The 23,477-nt window shown below is 40.1% G+C and overlaps 1 protein-coding gene across 11 annotated transcripts in view; it reads right to left on the bottom strand.

Moving 5' to 3' along the window:
* Positions 1–1,158: 1,158 nt before the first annotated feature.
* CTDSPL (CTD small phosphatase like) overlaps positions 1,159–23,477 on the bottom strand; it is a 79,612-nt gene continuing 57,293 nt past the window's right edge. For all 11 annotated transcript variants that reach the window (XM_015618143.2, XM_015618147.2, XM_033520067.1 and 8 more), the window contains 5 exons: positions 21,767–21,868; positions 16,658–16,714; positions 9,447–9,539; positions 7,636–7,821; positions 1,159–5,758 (listed from right to left, as the gene is read on the bottom strand). In XM_015618143.2, coding sequence (XP_015473629.1) covers positions 5,633–5,758; positions 7,636–7,821; positions 9,447–9,539; positions 16,658–16,714; positions 21,767–21,868 — 564 coding nt within the window. In that variant the 3' untranslated portion in view covers positions 1,159–5,632. The remainder of the gene's footprint in view (positions 5,759–7,635; positions 7,822–9,446; positions 9,540–16,657; positions 16,715–21,766; positions 21,869–23,477) is intronic.

The raw sequence follows: 23,477 nt of genomic DNA, 5'->3' as shown, positions 1-23,477 counted from the left end.
AAGCTGTCCCTGCCAACCTGCCCGAAGCATTGGGTCACCCACAGCTCATTCCTTCTCCAGCAGCTCCAGAGGAACCCAGGAGAGCTTTGCCCAGGCTCCTGCCAGCGTGGCTGGGCGGGTGGGAAGCCTGGATGGCAAAGGTCCCGTGCCAGGGAACCTTCTGGAGGTTGCATCCCACCTGGAACAGCCCTGTCCCATCCTGCAGGGAATTGCAGAGCACTTGGATTTCCTTCCGAGTCAAAAGACAACAAAAAGGGGGGCAAAACCCACTGGAAAGCCTAAAGGTGTACAGAATATTGTGTATTCAGTTCTGCAGACACTTGGTTTCTGTCAGCACAGAACAACAGGATCTTTCTCACCACTATAAATGAGCTGTTTTATGAATTTTAAAACACTTCTTTTAACAAAAAAATAAAAAAGAAAAAAGAAAGGCATCTTTATCCTAAGTAGCAGCTAAGGAGATTGGTAAAATTAAAAACCAAAACCAAACCAAACCTAAAAAAAAAATCAAAATCCCAACCAACCAGTACAAAGTAAAGGCAGGCCAGGTCATTCCAACTGATCACAAGACTAACTAAAAAATATTTTTAATTGCAACTAATGTGCTATCTTCAGCCAGCTGCTAATTCCAACAGGCCTGAGGTTTTCTGCTCATAAAGCATCAATAATATGTGCCTTTTCCTAGAAAGGAAGGCTCTGCATAAGTCTTACTGTGTCAGATAAAAAGTCCCAAAATAGATTTTTCCAACCAAATAAAGTGTTTTATTCAGATATTCATGTGGATATGGCAGTGATGTTAAGAACAGCTATTCAAGTAGCTGAAGTAAGCCCTTCAAAAGAAGTCACACAGCTTTGAGACTTGAACAAATTATTGTATGATCTCATCCAAGAGATCTAAATAGCTGGAACATCTGCAAGAGTCGCCACCAATTTATTTAGCAGAGTTCATCAGTAGTTCATCAGCTCTGTTTGCACAAGCAGGTGCCAGGGCAGCCACTGAGGAGTCCTGCACGTGATGGAGAAAGGAGAGGGGGAGGAGGGAAGGACAGAGATGGGTGATTTTACCCTCTACCACGGATGTGCATTAGCAGGAGTGAAGTCCCTGCCTGTTACTGCAGAAATGCTTTTTCCCAGAGAAGTATTACATGCACAAGTGACTATATTGTTAAAATTTTTTATTTGTGACAGTAAAGAAACCATTCAATACCTGATTGACAACACTCCCCTCTCCTGCAAACACTCATATGGTATCTGTAGTGTTTCTCAAGTATTGCTGGATTGTTCATTGCATCAAAGTGTAAACAGCTCCATCATAAGGAACAAAAAAAAAAAAAAAAAAAAAAAGGAAGAAAAAGGAAAGAAAGAAAGAAACATTTCCATTGCTTACTCCTCTGTTGAGGAGCTCCCAACAGATCTTTAACAAGAAATAAGAGAGAGTCAGCTGGGATTTTACAACATCATGTGAAACAGAAAACTGACAGCTGGTTTTGCATAGTTAGCCCAGAGATTTTGAAGCAATTGTCCCACGCCAGTCTCACCCGCCCCTCCTCACCCCACAAAGGCAAAAAAAACATCACAGCACCTTGGAATCAGAGGCACAAACTTGTTTTTGTTTTACAAATAGGGCTGTGCGGAACTGTGGTTTATTAGGTTAAAAACAATCTGTCCAACAGAGGGTTAATGCCTTCGGAAGTCACAGAGCTACAGATTCTTTTTCTTGTTTTTTTTTTTACACACTGAAATTTCAAAAGCTGCAACATCAGCACACACCAGTGTCATTTAGATACTTTATTGTCCCCAACCAGTCTAATCAAAATCATGCTGTAAGAAAAGTGATTGCGTACACTGACAACCAAAACGTCTCCAGGTGTTGAGTTTCTTCCACGCGTAACTTTTTTGCTGTTTTAATAAAGATCAAAAGGGCGAAACAAAGAGACAAAATTATTCTTCCAAAGCTACCTAAATGAACACAGCAATATTGTACATTTGCCACCATCTCCCCATGCCCAGCCTGCCACGCTTCCTGGTGTGAGCAAGGGTTCTGAGCACAGCCCTAAGGTTACAAATGGCAATTTCACTGTTAACGCTCCCGTTGGAGTTTCAAGGGTCTAAGGCATTCTGCCTTTCAGCTTAATTTAAAAATACCCATACAGGCAAAAAAACGTTTTTTAACCCAACATAAAAAGGACAACAGAACTTCAGGCCAGGCAGCATCTCTTTAGAATGACCAACTGGGAAAAGACTTTTTTAATATTTATATAATATCCAGAAACAGAATTGAAACCCAGGGTTTATAACAGCCCTGGTGACCTGCATGCAGTAACTGCACTTCAAAATACGCAAGAGATTTAGGAAACAAGTTGTAGGTTTGGGGTTTTTTTTTTTCCTATTTGAATTTTTTTTTTAATTTTTTTTTTAAATCTCGTATTTAAAATACAATCAAATACCCGTATTGCGAATTTTACAAACATTCCACTCGTTCTCTGACTTTATGGACAGAACTCTATTGCTTTTTTAGAATCTAGAAACTCTAAATATATAGTGTATATATATCCACACAAACTCAACTCTTGAAATTTCAAGTATGATGATCGTGTCAAAATAAACAACTGTGACAGTTTGATCCCTTTGGCCAAATCTGAATACCCAGGGGAGTCCAAACCTGATTGCAGAGCACTCTGAGTTTTATTTCCATACAAGTTGGGTGGGTTAAAAAAATAGAACTGATCAGAACTTATAGAAAATACTCTTAATACTAACAGAGATCAAAGCTGTGCTAAGTTTTTTTTTTGTCTTTGTATTGTCATTTTAATGCTGTACTAAGTTACAGTAAGTTGGGCTTTTTTAAAATTTGGGGGTTTTAAGAGCCAAAATAATACAGTCCAAGTGTGGTTGTACAGAACAATCAGAAAGCAAACATCAGAACCGTTCCTCCAGAGGCTGGTGCAGAAGTTCAGTTGTCCATTCTATGTGGATTTGAAAACAATACAAGACACTTTAATAATATAATCAACATTCATTCACAGACTTAAGGCAACTGGTTCATGAAATCGCTGCTTCCAGAGATGCAAAAGGGTGACAATGGTTTGTCTCACGTCCAACAGGTCACAACTGTCACACGGCCCTGTCTCGTGGCTTATTTACTCACTGTCTGATTGTTTGGTCTAATGCTAACGAGAAAAAGTCTTTGAATTTCTTCAGCCATTCCTCTCATACCTGCAAGACTAACTACAACCTGAATACTTCCCTGCAAACTGCACTGGGGCCCAGGGGCCACAGGCACAGTTGAAAATACTGCTCAGAGAACAACTTTTTTTATCTTTTTTCTTTTTTTTGGCAGCTTACAGTTTCGTTACTCTGGAGTCAAATACAAAATTAAACCATCTTAAACTGAAAGTAAACGTTAATGGACTAACCAGAATCCATACGTCCTTTTTTTTGTTTGTTTTTTTTGTTATATTTTTAAACAAAGTAGGCTTTGTTTATGTTTTTTTTTTTTTTAAATTTTTAAACTTGACAGTTTATCTTTTTGTTGTGGCACAGATTTATACAGTACTAAGGTGATGCCAGCTGGTTAAGAAACAAAAGGGTGCTGCCCTACAGACTCACGGGTGTGATGGGACTGCCTCCAGCACCCCCTGGGCCCAGCCACAGCTGGAGCACAGCTGGAGCACAGCTGGAGCACAGCTGGAGCACAGCTGGAGCACAGCTGCACTGCAGGGGGGGCTCAGGTTGATCCTGCACCCACCACCACCCACTCACTGCCTGTGCAGACTGGCCTGCCCCTCTGGGATGGATTTGTTAAGCTGCTTCACCAACGCTCTTGAGACAAGGATCACAAGCCCCAAGTCCATCACTAAGGAATTTTGGTTCTTTCCCCAAGTCATCGGGACTTTTCGAGGAAAAGAGAAAAGGCAAAGGGGGTCTACAATTCAGAATTTAGCACAAGGCTAATTAGAAGCACCAAATAGTCCATTTAGTCTTCTCTGATGACAGCCAAATGCAGCTGCACTTTTTGTGTTTGCAGATTTCTGCTGTGGACTGAAATAACTGAAAGGTGACACTGGAAAGCAGGGGGGGGAAAAAAATATGTGCCTTGTTCTCTAAAGGCATAAAGTATTTAAAAATCATTCATCTGAAAAGGTACCTATGGCACTGCAGAAGATGTTAAGCAGGCTCTCAGATTCAGAGATGAGTCTAACTCAACTCCAAATCCAGAGGACCAATTTTAGTCTAGGCTAGTAACTTCTGCCCTTCCAGCAAGACTTGACACAGCTCCTAATCTGCACCTTACACCTTGGGGAAAAAGAAACACAAATCAAAGGTGTGGGCAAAATACTTCCTGCATTTTCATGTAGCAAAGAAAGGAGAGGGCTTCATCTTAATTAAAAAAAAAATAAAAAAATTCCTTTACAGGTCACCTTTAACTGGGTTCTCTGGTATATCAGATACCAGTGGATTAATCCAGGGGGGTGGGTTATGAAGCCTGCATTTTATTTATTGCCCAAGTTTGCAGCTTACAGAAAATGTCTCATAGCACAGGCACAGTGGCAAAAACAGTATAACAGCCGATGGTCAACTCCATTTGGTGAGTATACAGTAGCAGCAATTTAAAGAAAAAAGTACTCCAAACAGCTCAATATAGATCCAGCTTACCCAGTTGGGTTGTTTTGAGAAAAGAATGTTAAACTAATAAATAGATCTCCTCGCTGTTCTCCCAAGATAAAGGTTTTCCAAAAAAGAAGAGGCATGGCAGTTGTGCGTAAGCAGAGACAGCAGAACTTCATCTGTCTGGAATTAAAGGTGCTTTAGGTCTATCAGCCACCTCATTTCCTCAACTCCATCACTCCCCTAAATAAACAACTGCAGATATGTTTTAAAACTGTGCCCAAAATCCTCATCAGTGAAACACGTTAGTGACCCCAATTCACCTCTCCCACGAACGCCTGAACCTTCTGAGCATGACAAAGTGTAACACAACTCAATGTCATCGTGGAGACAGGAACCCAGCATCTTGGTTTCAACTTTTTCCTTTGTTATATATTACAGTGCTCTATAAATTTTTTTTTTTTTCCTTTTTCCTTTTAAAGCATTTAGACAATACAAGACTAAAAGATGTCTGGAAATACGTCTTATACAAAAATGAATTTTTATCTTAAAATAACATTCAAAAAGGCACTTCATTCTGTAAGAAAAAATTCAGAGTCAGGTCAACTGCTCTAAGCAGGGGGGTAAAATTGTCTGCATAGTGGGAGGGGAAGAAAGGGAGAGAAATTCAACTGCTGAAATACAAGCTTCTTTTTTTGGCATGTTTTAAGAAAAGCTGATCCAGTAAAAGATGTCCATTTATGAAATTAATTAAAAGAGTCCCATTTAAAATAGCTTCTTTTTTTTTTTTTTTTTTTTTTTCCTTTAAAAAAGTAGTCTGAACACATGACCTTAGGAGTCAGGCTTCTGAAGGCTTAATAGCATCACTCATGATTGTCCTTCGTGTCCAATGTAACAGGAAGATCAAGAGTAGCACTTCTGACAGGGGTGACCTCCCCAAAGCTTACACTTGAAAGAGCTGAAAGAGATGGAGACAGCCTCTAGCAACTGCAATCTAGGAGCAGGAGTCAGTCAGAGTTAAGGGCTACCTGTTGCAGAGTTTATGAAGCATACTGTAAACTTCTTCCTCTTTGCTTAGTCCTTCAAAGAAAGGAATAAGATCTAGCAGCTCTGTGTCTGTCATGTCATCAAACCAGGACTGCACAGGCACCTGAAACAAAGCAACCAACAAACACTGAGAGGCCTTCATGATGGAAAAGACACCTGAGTTTTGTCTGGGTAGGTGTTCTGTAATCATCATCACCATGCTGTAATCATCATGGCAATTAGCTGCTCATCACCAATCAGGTGGAGCAGCAGGTCCAAGCCCAAGCAGGACAGCTGACCTTCACCTGCATGTCCAGGAGACACACACAACCCCACACTGGGCAGCTCTCCTTGCTTTGTCTGCTTGGTATCCAGAACAGACTGGAAGGCAGACACAGGTTATGAAGCTGCACTGACACTTTATTTACAGGCAATTTTTTATTTTTTTTTTCTTAATTTTTTTTTTCTCTAAGAATTATCAGGGTGAGTCACCAGGCACAGGCAGGCAGCAACAGCCCCTTCCAGCATGGGGTTTGGAGTTTGGTTGTTAAGTGCAAGAGCAGAACACTGTTCAGGTTCAAATGTTAGATCTAATGAGTGGGTTCAGCAAACAACACATATAATAACCCTTGTGAAATATGTAGGCTGGATTTGGGGAAGGTGCTCTGTGTATCTTCACTACGGGAGCACACTGAGGTCTTTTCAAGACTATCTTGGATCTTGTTACAAGCTCTGGTTTCTGCAGAGACTCGAGTATCAGTCAGCCAGCAGCACTTTTCTATACATGATTAAACTACTCTGACAAGGCCCTTCATTTCATCTCCCAAATTTCTACAGCTCATTATTTTCTTGGCACTGATTTCCGAGATACCAAATGATGATCTTGGATTGGGTTTTTAATTTTAACCATGAACATAAATTAGAGCTACAGGTCCTGATTATTATAAATGGCAGCTTTAAGCCATGTGTGGCACCAACCAGAAAAATGTTTTCACCACATCACTTAGGGCATCACAATATTAGGATCTGAACTTGAAAGCTGACTGCTGGAAGATAAATAGCTCATGTTACAAAAAAAAAAAAACAACCAAAAAAACCAAAAACCAAAACAAAACAAAACAGCTATTCTGGAGAGGCAGGACTATGCAAAGCAGTGCTCTTAATAAAAGATTTTAGCAGTTCACAAAGAAGGCAGCCTAAAAACATCAAAGCAAACAGTGCACAGCCTGGTTGTCTAAAAGTCAGCAGATCTGAGAGTTCCAGCTCCTCCTCTGGCAGCTAAAGCAGATGTGAGCAGCTGCAGTGGCTGCAGCCATGGATGGAGCACCCCAGAGCTCCTGGAGCTAACACAAACACACAGGGAAATGCACACTGCTCCTCATTGCTCTCCCCCACAGAACTGCTGCCTGCTCTTTATCCTTACTACTAAACCTTGATGAACCTGTTGACTAACAGCTCTAATTATGGAGTTATGACAGAAATAATTGATAGAGGAGCCTGAACAACACAACAGGATTTTGATATTTTTTTCTTTCCCTTACCCACAAATGCATATCTCAGTAGCAACCAGTAAAGCATTAATTACCTTGCCTAATAAAATATTATTCACACAATAAAAAAAGATGGGAGCACCTAAAGAAGCTCAGGCAAGCCATTCTTTCTGTAATCACTACTCCAAAGAACTGAATCTGTGCTGAAGGCAGCTTTGTTTCTCAGAGCTAGGTTGGTTTTTCAGGTTCCACACCACTTGGTGATTGTCAGAACTGCTGGACCTGGAGCCCGCAGCCACAGCTCCGCGCACACGAGCGCTCACGGCTGTGACACCCTGTCAGGATCAGTTTGTCCTTCAGCACTTGGCACTGAACCCCAGAACCCACCTGCAGCCTAAGAAAACATCAAATCTGACACAAACCAGCGCTCTGAAAAGTCTATTTTCTGAATCACAAACCCTGGGCAAGGGCCAGGGAGATGCAGTCACGCCCGAGTGCTCTGGATACTTACTGCATTTTCAGGATGGAAGATGTAAGATGCAGGAGAATTATCTACTATAATAACTTTACTCAGCTCACGGCCCAGTCGACTCAGATCCTTCACGTAATTCCCTCGGTGGAAAACACAGGATTCTCTAAAGAGCCTTGCCCTGAACACACCCCAGCGATCCAGTAAGTCAGCTACTGGGTCTGCATACTTAAAAACAGAAGTCAGAAACATCGAGTTAGCAACGTGCAGGTGAGGCTGATTCACAGAGCCAAAGAAGAGACATGAAATAATTTCAGATAAAATGCCCTTTTTCTCCATTTTCTTCCCTGCTCCTTGTTAATTAACTCACTTGCCTGCAAACCTGAAGTGATTAATAAAGAGATAAAGCAGAAGTAGGACAATTACCTTTCTAGAGAAGGCCAACTTGCACTCTAAATGTTTTCTGTGATTTATTGATTAGATTTTATTCTCAGGGCCAACAGAGTTACCCTGAGAGTTCTCCAGAAGTTGATGGATCCAGAGATCTCACCTACCATTACCATAAAACCAGCCAATGCTAATAGAAAATCAATATGAAGCTTTTCCCCAGCTGATTTGTTTCCATGTGCCTCTGAAGATAAACTGCACTGAACAAATCTGAGCCTGACGTGGCTCTGCCAAATGATGCCCTTGGAGCAACTGGGTCAGCAAGACTCTTAAGTTTATCAAATTGCATAATTAGGGCCAAAAAATATCAGCTAAAGATGTTATTAATAAAAATACTCATGTACAATACCAGGGAAATTCTCATTTTTTACATAAGATGATACTTTAAGTGAGGCACAGCTTAGAATCCAACAATTTACATAAACTGACCAAGAAGAAGTATCCAAATGAACTCAAACATGAATAACCACATACTTGAAAATGGTAATTATATCTTATTATTGCACAACAGGAGTTACCATTTTCCTGTATTTTAAACCGAGAAAAAAAACCTGATGTTGAAATCAATCATCTTTTGATTATGAAATAAAGCACATAATTTCAGGATGAAATTGGGGCAGTATCTAGGATTTTTTCAACATGACTGAACAGTAAAGTGGTAAAGAGAATGCAGGGAAAAAGGCTTTATAGAAGATCAGGGTCCTGTCCCCTTCCACCATCTCTACACTAGGCTGGAGCAAAAGCTTGCCATTCTAGAGCATTATTTAGAAATCACCAATATCATTTTACAAACAAGACACCACAAATACAATACACTGAAGGAAGTGAAGAATTCCAGATCAGTCTACTACTGTAACATCTACCACAAAATCTACCTACAAGCCACTACTGCTACTGCAGAACCAGAGGGCACAAAATATTCCTGGGGACGTTTCAAGCTTTGCAAAAAGGCCTCATTTTCTAACTCCAGGTTGCAATTGCACCTCGACAGAACAAGAACCCAATGGTTCCCAATTTCCAGTGAGTTTCTGAGTCACTGGTTGATGGTGTGGACAGGGTTTAATTTGGTGCTTTATTTCATGCCCAGCTTTAATGTGCTGCTTCACTCGCACGCTATTTGTTCTAATTTCTCACTATAACCATGGTAACTTGTGAGCCTTTCATATTGGCATCATGAGCAATGCATGGAGGCTACATTATGAGACAAGCCCATATGTGATGGTGTTACCATGGAAACACTTACCCACACACTAGCAGACAAAGTACACACTGTCAGACAAAGAAGCAGAAAAGAAGGGGAAAAATTAAGATAGTACCAACTGTGGAAATAATTATCCATAGAAAACCCAACCAAAAGTCCACTGACCAGCACCAGAAGGGTTAAAGAGATGAAGGCAAGAACAAACCTTGGCTAGACTGGCTGTGAAGAGTACACATTCAAAGAGCTCTCCCATCCTCTGAAGAAACTCGTCCACATGTGGTCGTTTCAATACATAAACCTGGAATGATAACAGCATTTAGGTCAGATGGTGCTCAAGGAAAGAAAAGAAAAAAAACCCAAAACCACTCCTGCAATCCCAGCACTTGAAACAAAAGTTAACAGGGAAGCAGCTCAAATGAAATGCTGGGGGAAAAGAAAAGTATGCAAGATAAAAGTAGAGATCCCATAATGAGAGATTGGCAGGCACGGGCTGCCAAGCCCCTGCTGATTCTGCATCTGCAAACACCGAGCATCAGCAGGAGCAGTGCTCCTCGAAAAATCTCACTGGAGGCACAGGGAGACAGGAGGGCTTCTCAAGAACTGAGGATTCAGATCTCTCCACCAAACCCATCCTGCTGCTGGAAAGCTGCAGAGCTCCACAGAAGGAATAAATCTGATGAAGCCCCTATGACAGCAGGAATTGCACAATAGGGACCTGTTTTCCTTCTGTGGCTGACTCTTTCACTCCTGAAATCCCAGGTGCCAAGAGCCATAACTCATTATGGAGAGTGATCAAGCCCTCCAGCTCTACACAGAACTTTCCTCACCAAAAATCTTCACAGCACCATGCACAATGTCTAAAAACGCTGGGTTTGAAATTTGCTGACCAAGTTCTACAGCATCTTCTAAAGAGGGACCTTGCCAAAAGATGACAAATTCCCAGGATTTCTCTGCTCTTCAGCATCCTGCCCTCAGCAGCCCTTTAGCACAGGCTTGGCTGCCTGCTGTCAACAACCTGATTAGCAGATATTAAAACCTCCCTGCCTTCCCCTTCCAGAGCACACAAGATGATTTTGTGCTCACAGAAGATACCAAAACAAGCAAACTGCTACTCAGAAAGCTTGGAAACAGCTCACAATATACTGGGAAGCTGAAGAGGGGAGTCTGCTTGAAAAATATTTATCTGTCTTGTTTGCAGTTAGATTAAAAGTTTGAGAGAAAACATTGGCAGCATTTTATCTTCTTTTGTTTGGCAAATAATCCCTAATACTGGAAATTTCAAGTGGGGAAGTCTGGCATAGAGCTGAATTCAGGAGGAACTGCAAGACTGATGCTATTTCAGGAATTTCATTCTTTGATATGTAAAACTAGATTAATTGTATGTATTTTACTAGATTCCTATTAATAAGAGCTAAAAAAAAAAATCAAAAAAGTATCAAGGTACCCAAAGAAAAAGCCTGAAGGAGAAAAATATGGAAAGAGCAGCTTGAACTCAAGTGTAACAATTAAAGCCTTCAGCAAGAGAAGAAAAAAAGAAACTGTAATTGAAATTGAAAACCTAATTTTGAAAGCAAAGGGTTTTTTAAAACACATATGATGGAGCTCTACCTTAATGACTGAAGCAGAAATGTTAATTTTCCCCTTTATGTAGCATACAGATCATACCATGAAGTCTTTATCTCTTTTAAGTTATTTCTATGAAATTTATCTAAACTATTTCTGGCCACAGAAATATTACATTCAAACTTTGATACAGATAACAATTTATAACACAGATTTTTTTTTTTAACAACTATAGCAGCACCTAACCCATCAAACAATTGTGACATTTTATGGATTAAAGACAGTTAACAGATGTACTTCAACAGCAATCTCTTTCCAGATAATTACAGCAATGTTTCCTGTATTTCACCAGGCATAAACCAAGTAATTTCCTCTCCTATAACAACGCAATTAATTTTTCATTTAATTTTTTCTACATGAAGTTGTGCTGTAGTACTTCCTCTCCAAATTCTACCTCTGAATTTTTTTTTAAGACAGAAAGACAGCTGCAGTCCCTCTGCATCTGGGTATCCAGAGAGTATCCAACTTCCCAGATGTGAGAGGAAAGACAGCAGGATCCAAGTTAATAATTAAGTTCTCAATTCTTTAGCCTGAAGTTTTATTCCTACACTTTTTCTGAGGGCAGAAAAGGGGAACCTCAGAGTCTTAACATCATTCTTGGAGAGCAAGCCCTGCAATTTAATATCAATTTCCCATTTAAAGCCCAGTGCTTCCAGCCTCAGCAGAAGAAGTCTCCTCTTTGCTTCCCATCCCTATCTCTGCCCCTGTCAGTGAAGTATTTCCACTTGGAATGTAATTACAAACTCCCTGCCAAGGATCTGAACTTTGCTGCTTGCAACACAACCCACCTCCTGCATCAGAAGCACACAGTAAATCACCCAGAGCTGCAGCTCTGAGCCACAGCTCGGGCTGCATCTGCCAGTCCTTGCAATAAACACTCTTTTGGCTGTTTTTAGGGCTCCTAATGCTGCACCTAATTCAGGATTAGCTGTGAATACACAGCATTTTTGTTGGATGGTCTCCCTTCTGCAGTTTAGGGCTCCTGATCCACCACAGAGCACTCACAGCTTCCTCTACTTGGGTTTCTCCTGCTGCTTTGCCTTAAATCTTTCCCTACTGGGATCTGGCCAAAAGATTTGCTTCTCGTGTTAAATGCCTAATTAATAATAAATGTCATCTCTTAAGATGAAGTCTCACCAAATCTTCCCCTTAATTATTTCCCTCTGTTAAAAGCCCCAATTCCTTTGCCTTGTTTGGGTTTTTTTGTTCATTTTTTTCACTATTTTTTTTTTTTATTTTTTTTTTATTTTGGCAGAGCAAAATATCTTAATACTCTGGATAGTTATTCTCCTTGAAGTTTTCTTTGAGAAGTCCTACTTAGAGTCTGGAAGCAACTCCAAAATGTACTGGTATCCTGGGCTACAAAATCTCTTTGGTTTACTTCACATAAAAAGCTTTCTTCAGCTGACAGTGCAGCTCTTTTCTCCTCTTCCTTCTCATTTGGAAATTTTTCCCCTTTACTTTGTTAGTGGCTGGACTTGAATCTCAATGCTGCATGGTTATTTGTGGCTTGGCTTTTTCCTCCACTGCCTGATGTCTTCAGTTGAAATCTCTAGACTAACTGGCTCCTGGCATTTTTCTGAGATTTATATACTGTCTTCAGGGCATTAAATAAAAAAAAATCCATCCTTTTTTGTATTGTATGCTCACTGATTTTTTCCTTATCACAGCAAGAATTTAGAGGAATATAGTCTTTTTTATTATTATTATTTAAAATGAACCCTACTCAACATTTTAAGTACAAATCAGGCACTAGGCATGTTTCCACAGGATTCTTACAGCTGCTAATGGCAGAACACAAGCAATTATCTTTAATTGTTTTCAAGCATTTCATACTTCCACATGAATTTTCTATACCTCAAAGCAGCCTCAGCCTACAGAGACTCAGTATTTGTGAAACCCAAAGGCAAACCCAGCTCATTTTCAATCAATTTAACAGGACACACAGAACTCCCTTCCAAAACCAGCTTCACAATGAGGAAATCTGCAAGCAATGACCAAAACATCTGCCCATGACAACTCCAGCTCCTGTAATCTCCTGTTTCATGTCTCTTCTGAGCAGTGAGCAGAAAATCCCACGTGTCCCTCGTGGGTCACACAGTTGTGGCTGTGTCCCAGTGCAAGTAACCAAGAATAGGCCAGTTAGAATGGATACAGCCTATCCTGGATTACTTGAACCAGGCCACAGCCTTCTGCAAGAAAATCCGTGAATTCTGTGCTTTACAGGAAGGAAATTTATTATTCAAACAGACTTCCCCCCCACCATCATTAAACAAAAAAAAATCACAACAAATTTTGTCTTCAAATATATAAAACATATATAAATATATAAAAAATATTGTCTTCAAAGTATACATGCCAAATGTTCCTTCTGCTTTCAACAATTAAAAATAAGCAATTAATTGAATTAACTCCCCCCTCGCCCCAGGCAGGCACTTAAAAATTAGTTTTACTCAATAAACAAATTATATTTAAAAATTCTATTCAAAGGTACACCAAATCAAACTCTTCCTGGCTGCCCTCATTATTCTTGGGGCAACAATAGAAAAGGCACAAAGCCACTGGAATTCAATTTGGATGGAAGATGAAGGACAGGCATTCCCTAAAAAACCTTCCCCCACTGGGGATTAAAGCTGTATTTGATGCAGTTTCTGGTCTGGGGGCTGTGGTCACTCTGCTCTTGGTAAGTGGGAAGCAGAGTCCAGAGGAGAGGATTGTTCCTGCAGTTAAATCGAGGTGCCAAAGGGGTTGGACATCTCCCTCCAGCCACCACTGCCATCCTCACCCAGCCTCCTCGCAGCTCCAGCACATTCCACTGGATTTCCCACAGCTTCTCCCCTGGAATTTGGAGGAGGAGGAGACCAGCTCTGATTTCCTTTCACCCAGAGTGGAAGGAGAGAAGTGGCCAGAAGGGTCAGCAGAATCCCCCTCCTTGGGCTTCACCCCCAGCACAAAGCGAGGCATTCTGCCCCAAAACTCTGCTGGCATCCAGAGACCCACAGCAGAAAGAGAGGGAGCTTCCTTCACACCTGATTTATTTCCTCCTTAAAATAAAATGACAAATCCTTTCAAAGCATAAGGTAATTTAGGCTGGAATAAGAAAGATGGGAAAGGGAGAAGGGATATTAAGAAAAGCTGTTTTTTAATCTAGTGAAGCTTGTTTACCCAAGCACCCTTTAAAGATGATGAATTGTCCTCCCTATAAAAAAACCCCAAGAGTCTTTCTGACCTTTGGATTATAAATTATATAAGGGAAAACAAACTCCCCAAACTGAAGACATTATTTTTTTAAGATCTCTGTTAAACTGCAAAAAAAACCCAAAACCCAACTAGCATTTACCATGAAAAAACTTGTTAGATAAGTCAATCTCAAAACTCTTTCAAGTACAGCAATTCAATTTGCCCACAACTTGTATTTTTTGGTATATGAGATCTGAACAATCTCATACAATTTCAAGTTTCTCTATGAATGGGCACCTCTGAAATGGTATTTCTCAGTTTGTTTCCACTGGGGCTCTGCCTAAGGCAGAGCTCAAGGACAATAAAAATCTGTCAACCTCCTGCCTGAGAAGGTACCAGGTTCCCTGGTAAAACAGGGATATGCACTATGGACAGTGTGGTTCCCTACACTTCTAACATTTCCCATATCCTGTTTGGCTCAGGTGGAAATGTTTCTCAATGTCAGTGAAATCCTGGAGTTTATAAACTGCTTAAGAAAATGGACATGCATTACACAGATGACAAATCCTGATAAATGACAGAAACTGTTCAGATCAGTTCATTCATGCTCTAAGTGACTACAGAATTACAGGTTTGAAGTGGGAACAGGTTGTCAGAGCTCTATAGCCTGTGTTCATGAACATCAGACTCATACAGAATATCCATTTCTGCCCTTTATCACAGTGTAAAACAAAAAAGAAAAGATTCCTGAATGTCAGCAATATTACAAGAGGTATTACACGCACAGGCTTTGTCTATTCTGTGTGCCCCACAAATCACCTTCATTTCAAGGATCACAAATCCCTTACAATTACCTTCATTTTTACCATCCAAACGTGCCTGAGGTATTTACCTATTTTAGAGGTTAACAACTTGAAATACAAAGAGTAAAGCAATTTCCTTGAAAATTATGCAGGGAGTTTCCAGAAAAGCACAAAGACCAATTTCACTTGACCATCTCTGTCAAAGGAGGAGGAGATGCACAAATCCATTCCCTTTGGACCCAGTTGTGGGGTTTTTGTTTGTTTGGAGGGTTTTTTTGTTGCTGTTTTCTCTCTTCCCCCACATGAAGCCATCTCCAAGTGCCAAACTGCATCGTTTTTGGTGAATAATCTGAGAGTTTGCAGCAGGGAATGGAAAAGCAACAGGTTTTTGAAATGTTTGACTATGAAGCCCAAGCCTTTTACTGGGATTTGTTTCCAAATGTAAATATGTCATCCTGATCACAACTCTAAGCCATTAAAAAATTCACTTTCAAAAGCATTCTGCAAAGTTTTAGGAGAAAGAATTTGTCTGTTCCACAGCACCAAACACAACTACAGCCCACATCAAATCAGGACTGAAAATCACAAATCCCCCAAAACATCACTTAAATGTTGTAAACATCAGCTCTGGTGAACATTACAGGTGGAAGTACCCTAGATAGTGATTTTTTCTACATAAAACAGGCACAGTGTAAAAACTGTCAAAACAACTATTACTTTAAAGCACATTTCAGTCTACTGACTGATATTCAGTAGTCATTTTAAGAGTGACAGATACATGGAGAGTTTCTATCACAGGAAATCAGACAAAATTGTGAACTAACTTTATGATCCACCAATTAGTACAGGATTAAAATACACAAACTTCTTTGTCTAAGCAGAAATAATCCATGAAGAGAACATATAAACAACATTTCAGAATTTAAAGTACTTAAAATTTCTGTTAAATCACATCTAGGAAAGGTTTTCTCCTCAGTAACTGTAATATCCAACACCCAACAGAAGATGTTTCACACAATTTACAGAGTTCAAGTATCAGAAAGGCTCAACTTCACATTAACCTTTTTAATTCATCTCCAGCAAGAACTTCAATGTCTGCCTGAAGAGGGAAAGTAACAGCACTGTAATTTATTTTATTCAACCCTTCAGAAATGATTACTGATTAAAGACACCAATCCAAGATACATGGAGGGGAGTGATTTTCAAATTATGGGCATTTTGCTTTTACTCAACACCATTCCCTGGAGCCTTATGTGAAGTTCTTAAAGAGTAAGACAGAGAAATCAGTCTCTTCATGGTTTTGTCCACACCTTTCAAATATGCCGAAGTATATAATAAACTCCTATCAGAGGAACTTGAATTACTTACAGGAATAAAAGGGGATAGAAATTGAACATACACTGCCAGAAAAATTGAATAAATGTCTATTCTTCCTTTATACTTCCATAAAATATAAATGACCTTTAGCATATGAGCTACCAACAGATATTAAAGCCAACTTATGCCCTATTTGTGTTGGACTGAATGAAAAATTCAGTGTTCAAGCAGCTTTTTCTGGGCCCAGAAATGTTTGAAACCCCACACATACATCATTTCCTGTTTGAAAATGTTTTAAAATTGACAAAGAGTCAAGTATTGAAGTCCTGAGAGAGAGAATCCACCCAACCACACAGGGATGCCAGTCTGCATTCCAGAATACACAGCTTCCATGCTTTCCAAAAGGAGAAATTATTGGATGTAAAGCAGCAAATGGAGGAAGAGAACGTTCTGGGACTCAGGACACAATGCTGAAGGGAAAAACAGCACTTACCTGATGTATGGTTCCATCAATTTCAACAGGAACGATGAAATCAGCATTGCTAATTGGCTAGAAAGAATGACAAGGAAATAATCAGCATTAAAAATAAGATGGTTAGAGGGAAAATTTCTGAGGCATAAAAGGGAAGAGTACCTAATTGTGAGGAATAAGTTAATAATCATTATTGACTACACATATCCACTCTGTGTGTGCTCTTACACAAGTCAGAAGCTCACAGTTGTAACTCCAGATGCTGCACTTCCCTCTTCTCTATTTTTAAGATTCATAAAATCTAGCATGCTTCACTGCTTGAATAACTCCACTACCACTGAGTGTGTTCATCAGGAAAACATCTCTTTGGATAAACTCTTCCATCCAGTCTTTGTGGATAAATGACCATCAAGAAAATTAACTGTGTACTGCACACGTTCTGCTCGAGGTCATCAACTGGTGACTAAATTAGAAATAAAGACAGTGGTAAAAGTAACACCTAATGAATGAATCAGCAGCTGCAACAAGACTGAAGTTGTATAGCTAAAGGATTCTAAACATGCCAATACCAATCAACCTAATCATGTAAAATTGCATTTTAATTCCAAAGGGAAGAGCAGGCACACTCTGCCCAAATCCTTGAATCTGTTTTTCCAGACTGTCGAACACAACTTAATTCTCAAGACTTACTGTGAAAAACTGCTGGTCAAGTAAAATTGCCTTGGAAAGCAGGAAAGCAGCCTTGTAGTCAGCTCAGGAGTACATAATCTAATCTTGGCTAGACAGCAGGGGTAGCTGGGAACAGGCTGCTGCCAATGTTTACTGGTTCAAGGGGACACACACTTAGGCACAGCTCATGCACTATGTCCATTCTGAAAAAACAGTCATGCAAACACGCCTGGCTGAAGCCTGGAGCTCATTCCATCACCTGCAGCCTGGAAATGGCTGAGACAGAGCTGCCAAGCACAGCTTTAACATGACTGGTGAACAGCCAGCATCTTTCATGGATGCTGCCCAGTCTGTAACTGGTATTAGCAAGCTGAGGCTGGAAAACATCTTCACTCAGCTCTGGGAGATTTGTACAGATGTTCCCACCTGGTTTTCTGGATCAGTCAACAGGCTGATCTTGGGAACCACCAAGAGGATGGCCCTGAAGCATCTGTGGGACTGGAAACAGATTTTAAACTCATGCAGAGGGGCAAATGTGTGCCAAGAAAGTGGAGAAGCAGCCGAGGTAAAGTGACTTAAGAAGCAGATCACAAACTGGGGAGTCTGAACAGGTGCTCTGTGAAAAAATGGTGGGAAAAGAGGATCCTGCAGTATTAACCTGCCAGCAGCACTTTGATCCCACTCCCTGGATAAACCAGATCCTAATTCCACTGTCAAACAACCTTCCTGGCCAGGAGAGCAAAATGACCACAAGAATTTATGTGAGGGAAACACCCTTTCTCAGGAGCAAAGAAATAAAGAGGAAGGTTTGATCTGACACCTGCAAGTGCTGGGTCTGAGGGCACAGGAGAGGCTACACATGGAATCCTCCCATCCTGACCAGCCAAGATTGGCCACCAGACCTCCAGAGCAGCTGCTGATGGAAAACTCCATCCTCTTGCTGACCCCTGTGCTGGTGTGATCTGAAAAATTCCTCAAATACACACAGATCAATCTAGATTTTTCTCATCTGACACTGAGCAATTTCCCCTTTCTGCTCTGGAAAAAGACAGAGGGGAGGTCCCCATCTGTTCCCTGCATGAAGCCCCTCAGATAGGGAAGAGATCTAACAGCCACAGAACAGCTACACAGAAGTTCTGATGCTTCACCTTAAAAAGAAACTCAAATTATTGTCAAGAAGCCCCAGCCACCAGTTTTCCAGTGGGTGCCAGCTCCCTGCAGACTTTGAAGAGGCTTGCACACACTTGAAGGATTTATATATGCATGACTCCCTTCAGCAAGAGAAATACTCTGCAGCAGCAGCAGCAGAAAAAGAATAGGTCAAGCTGCTGAGGGTTTGAAATCCACTGATAAAAATACAGCTTTTACAGAATTTAATCCCAACAGGAGCAACATCAGCCAGATCCAGAGAAAACCACACTCAGTGTGAGAAAATTCGTTTTTTTCTAACAAATAAAAGTCACCCTCAGACTTTGTAACCAAACTATTCCCAGCTACACATTTGTTTCCCCCACCTGTACTTCAGGTATTGTGTTGCTCTCTTGTTGGCACTGGTGGTGAGGAAAGGAGCATGGACTGGAGCTCTGTGCTCCTCAGGGAGGGAAAAGAGGAGAAAAGTCTGCAGCACTTTGCTGGGTAAAGCTTTGTGGTGCTGTGCACATGAAGCACATCCATGCCTCCAGTGGGAACCACCTGGAAGAAGGCAATGCTTTTCCACTGAAAATCTTCAGCTCAGTTAGAACCCTTTTTTTAAAAAAAAAACAACAAAACTTTCAGCACTTTTAATGTTCTAAAGGTGTTTCACTGCCAGTTTTGAATAGGACTACATTCCAGGCTTGCATGTGGTTTGATGCATTTTATACAAAACCATGTTTACATCTCCTTGATTTAAGAATTTATTATTTTTTTCTATTATTGTTTTATGATGGGAATGATAACTAACCTGTCTATCTCTTCCTTTTTTACTCTTGCCAAAGAACTCCAAACTTTACTCCTTTAATATGCACCTAACATGAAAGACTAGTACCTCCTTAAAGCTTCACAAATATGCAGGGGCATAAAAAGATGAGAATTACCCTCCCTCAGATGTTGCTGCTTTCATAAAGAGCACTTTAAATATTCTGCCTCTCTGGTTGTGTCAAAAAAACATGTAATCTGCATTTGAAATATGAAGCCTATTTCATAACAGAATTACGAATTCTGAAGTATCAGGTGTTTTAAATAAAGCCTTTTGTACTAAAACTCTCAAATTTATGTATGCTTTTCCAGCTTTTAAGTGGGGACCTACCTGGTTAGAGCAGGTTTTAGTGGAAGAAAAATCCCCAAAATACCCCCAAAACCCTTACAAACTACAAATTTACAGAAGTAACTTGACTATCCAGGCAGAGCAGGGTGCACAGAGGTGTTCAAAGCCCTGCTCTGCTGGACTGCATCGTTATTTCTGATAACAATTAATGGTCTTAATTCAGCTGAAGAATTTCCCTTCATGAAACAAAACCCAAAGAGCACCACTGGGCAGTGCCAGCCACTAAACAACTAAATTCACTTCCTCCAGCACTTGGTTTTGTCTCACACACCCCCATAATCACAGGGTTTCATATTGAAATAACATCCATTGTAACCCCCAAGACTCAAACACTGCACAAACTCCAACATCTGCCCAACTCTATGACCTCACACAGAAAGAACCAGTTTTCTTTCCCTCACACAAAACGTTATTCAGTGCTCATCATCAAGCAGAAAAATATTTTGGTTTTTCTTAAACATCTACTGAACATCATTTAAATACCCATTAAATATTATTTGAATGAATGGGAGGACTAAAAGGAGCCTGCTAAGAAACACTCTGCAAACCTCAGTCCTACCAGAGAGAATTGCAACTGTGTCAACCATTAAACATGCATTTCTTTAAAATGGTTAAAAAGGTAATAACCACCAAAACTGAATCTCATTTTGTTTCAAAACCAGAAAAAAATTACCCACAGCACTCAGAAAGCAAGCCTGTATTTTCACCTTTCAGGTAACAATAAACCTAATGCTTCATTTTTATTATACACAATTAGACTTTTAAATTCAGCTTTCCCTTCTTCTTTTTGACTCTTGTTTAAATAGGAAGGAATGGCTCCTCCTTTCCCAGTCCAGATGTGGTTTTTATCTCCCTGTAAAGCTCTCTAGAGCAAGCTCAGTCTGGGAACAAATCTGGTACTAAGGCTGGGAGGTTCCTGCACACCACCATGAATTGTTCTGCACCATCAGGCACAGTAAAGACAGAGAAAAAAAAAATAAAATCTTCATTTTGGTTTGAGGCACAGGAATATTTGTTCTAATATTTCCATATAAGGTTTTCTTTAAGTCAATAAAGGGAGGCTGCTGCCAAATTCTAACCACAGCATGAATTACAAGTTTGCATTTTAAATACTGGCAACTAACACGTGAAGGATTAAAAAGTGGAGTTGATGCTTCCAGTGAAAAATGGGGTGCAAACACCTAGAAGACTGTAAGGGTGTTTAATCTGTTTTGGTAGTAGTAAGGTTTTTATTTTAACATTTTTAATTCTTACAAATTCTCCACTGTATAAAACCAGCAGATACTTTATCAGTATTTGGTGTACTAATCAGAAATGCTACCCTAAGGCAATTTAGACTCTTTGTATTTCTGAAGTCTCCTAATTTCATCCCTAGTTAAACAACAGAAAAAATACCAGTACTGTCACCACATACTGAACTCTGAAGGGTTACAGGAGTTGCTTCTTGAAGATGACTGACTCACCAGCAACACCCAAATGGTATTTGCTTTTCTGCTCTGAAAACTAAATGTCTAAAAGCAATTACTGTGATCAGGACAGAAAACAACATCCTCCAGCAAGAGAGAAGAGCCACCACTGGTGCCCAAAATCTCCTGGTTTAAGTTTACACCTAACCCAGCATAAAGCTGTGCTGGTTCTCCTACACTAACTATGGCATCATTTGAACTGCAAAAACAAAACCCTATCTTCAAAGCAACAAATCCTGGACCTGTCCAAAGCAAAGGTCTTTGGTAGAATACTTCAAGCCATGGAGTCAATACCTATTCCAGGCCTTGCTGCAGTCAGTGGGATTGTCTCAAAAAAATAAAAGATAAAAATAAAAATAAATAAAAAATAAAAATTAAAAATAAAATAAAATTAAAAATAAAATAAAAATTAAAAAAATAAAAAAATAAAAAGTAAAATAAAATAATACAGCAATCTCACTTGTTACTACCCTGAGAGCTAATTAGGATTATTAATGATCCTTAGGATCATTAAACATATGATTATTGACGAATAATCAATTATTAATTAGGATGAATAATCACAGGAGAGGCAATGAGGACTCCCAGGCAGAGGATGTAAGAGGAGTTCAAGTGTTAAAAGGTTTAACAGTTCCTGCAGCATTCACTGACAGATTCAAGCTGCAAGAGATCCCTTTTGAATTTACTTACCTTAAATGAACTGTGCACTAAAGTTTCATCTAAATCAATGACCACACACTTCTTCCCATAGTCTGATGCTGTCAGTTCTGGCAGGAGGTATTTAGCTGGTGGCTATAAATAAAAAGAAAAGAGGAAGACAACAAAAAAAAGTAAAACCTCTATGGAAGGGGCACCCTTTTGTCAACATTGCTATTCAAGTAATTACTGGGAGCTGGAATACATGATTTGAAATCCAATGCTTTTCTGGGCTCATCCCAAGTACATGTATGGATATTAATGGCTCATGCAATTGCAATACCCATACAGACTTTTCTTTTTTAAATTAGAGACTTATTTTGAATGACCTCCAAAGCACTGGAAATTAAAATGGTAAAACACTACCACTATCTAAAAAAAATTAAATAAATAAAATCATAAAAACAGGATATCTGATACAACATCTTTTTCCAGTGGCTCCTTTCCCAATGCCTGGTTTTGGCTGCTGCTGTTATCCTATTTCCAGTCAATGCCATTTGCAGCCAGATCAGGCTGATGGACATTTACACAAATCATTACTTCTGTTTGCCATGAAAAATGCTGAAATTGAGGAATCCATCCTGATGGAAGACAGCACTACTTATTTAATCTTCCAGTACATGTCTTCACTCTTGTTTTTACCACTTCTGAGGGTGGTGATCAACTTCCATGTGAATCATGCTCCCAGTCAAGGCATTAAAACTGCAGTGAAGAACCTAAACTGGGCTCTTCTAACAGCACACTGCCCTTACTAAAAACAGCACCAATCCCATGAATTGACAATTTTTTTCTGAAAGTACTGCAGACAGCCTCATATTCTTTGGGTCATTTCCCACTTCAACACCCCAGTTTGTGATAAAAATATGTTGCTTTAGATTTTGGTACTGGATAGTTTCTGAAATCACAGAAATGGGACAGAACGCTTCCATTTGGAGCTGAAACACTGCTGCCACTCAGATTTTTTTTTTTTTTTAATGAAGGAAAAGGATTAGCTGTTTAGAAAAGCATCTATAGGGAGAAGCTCAAGACTGAGAGGAAATTAAATTAATTTAGACTTGGATACACAACTCTAACTCCATTCTTTTCCTATTTTTTTATCTGTTCACTGTCACTCTGGTAAGGATTCATCATTTATCTTTCCTGTGGCCCTTTGCAGAGGTGCTGGCAGAGATCTGAGGCCATCCCTGTGCAGGCAGGGGTGACACAGGTGACACCTCTGGACACCCTTCAGCAGCCAGGACAGATTATCAACCACTGCCCGAATTCAAATGTCACCTTGACAGATGTGGCCAGATGTTGATAGATACTGGCCAATGAGGCCTAATGAGCTCTTTAAATAAAGCACCTAACAGATCAGATTCTGGACTTAAATTAGGTGTTAAGAAAGGAGGTTTTTTTGGATTTTTAGGAGTGTTCACTGAAGTTGATGTTGTTCCTTACAATTAACATTGACAAGAGTTCCCACCCAGCTGGAAGCTGCCCTGCCTACCACCCCCTTGTCTCAGTGCATTTCCTCTCAGCACACATCTGACAGTTAATTAATTAATTAAAACAGCTCCTGCCCAATGCCTCATCCACCCACCACAGCCACCTGACCAGGCTGAAATTGATACAGCACCCTGGCTAGGGTATGGACAGCCCCACAGCTGCTTCAGCTCCACCTCTGCTTGTTGGCAGCAAGAAAAAGAGCTAAAGAATTTCTGTT

This window comes from Parus major, chromosome 2, assembly GCF_001522545.3.
Source record: "Parus major isolate Abel chromosome 2, Parus_major1.1, whole genome shotgun sequence".
In the NCBI taxonomy this organism is placed as follows: domain Eukaryota; kingdom Metazoa; phylum Chordata; class Aves; order Passeriformes; family Paridae; genus Parus; species Parus major.
The sequence above is the reverse complement of the archived record's forward strand: the minus strand, read 5'-3'. Positions and strand labels throughout refer to the sequence as shown.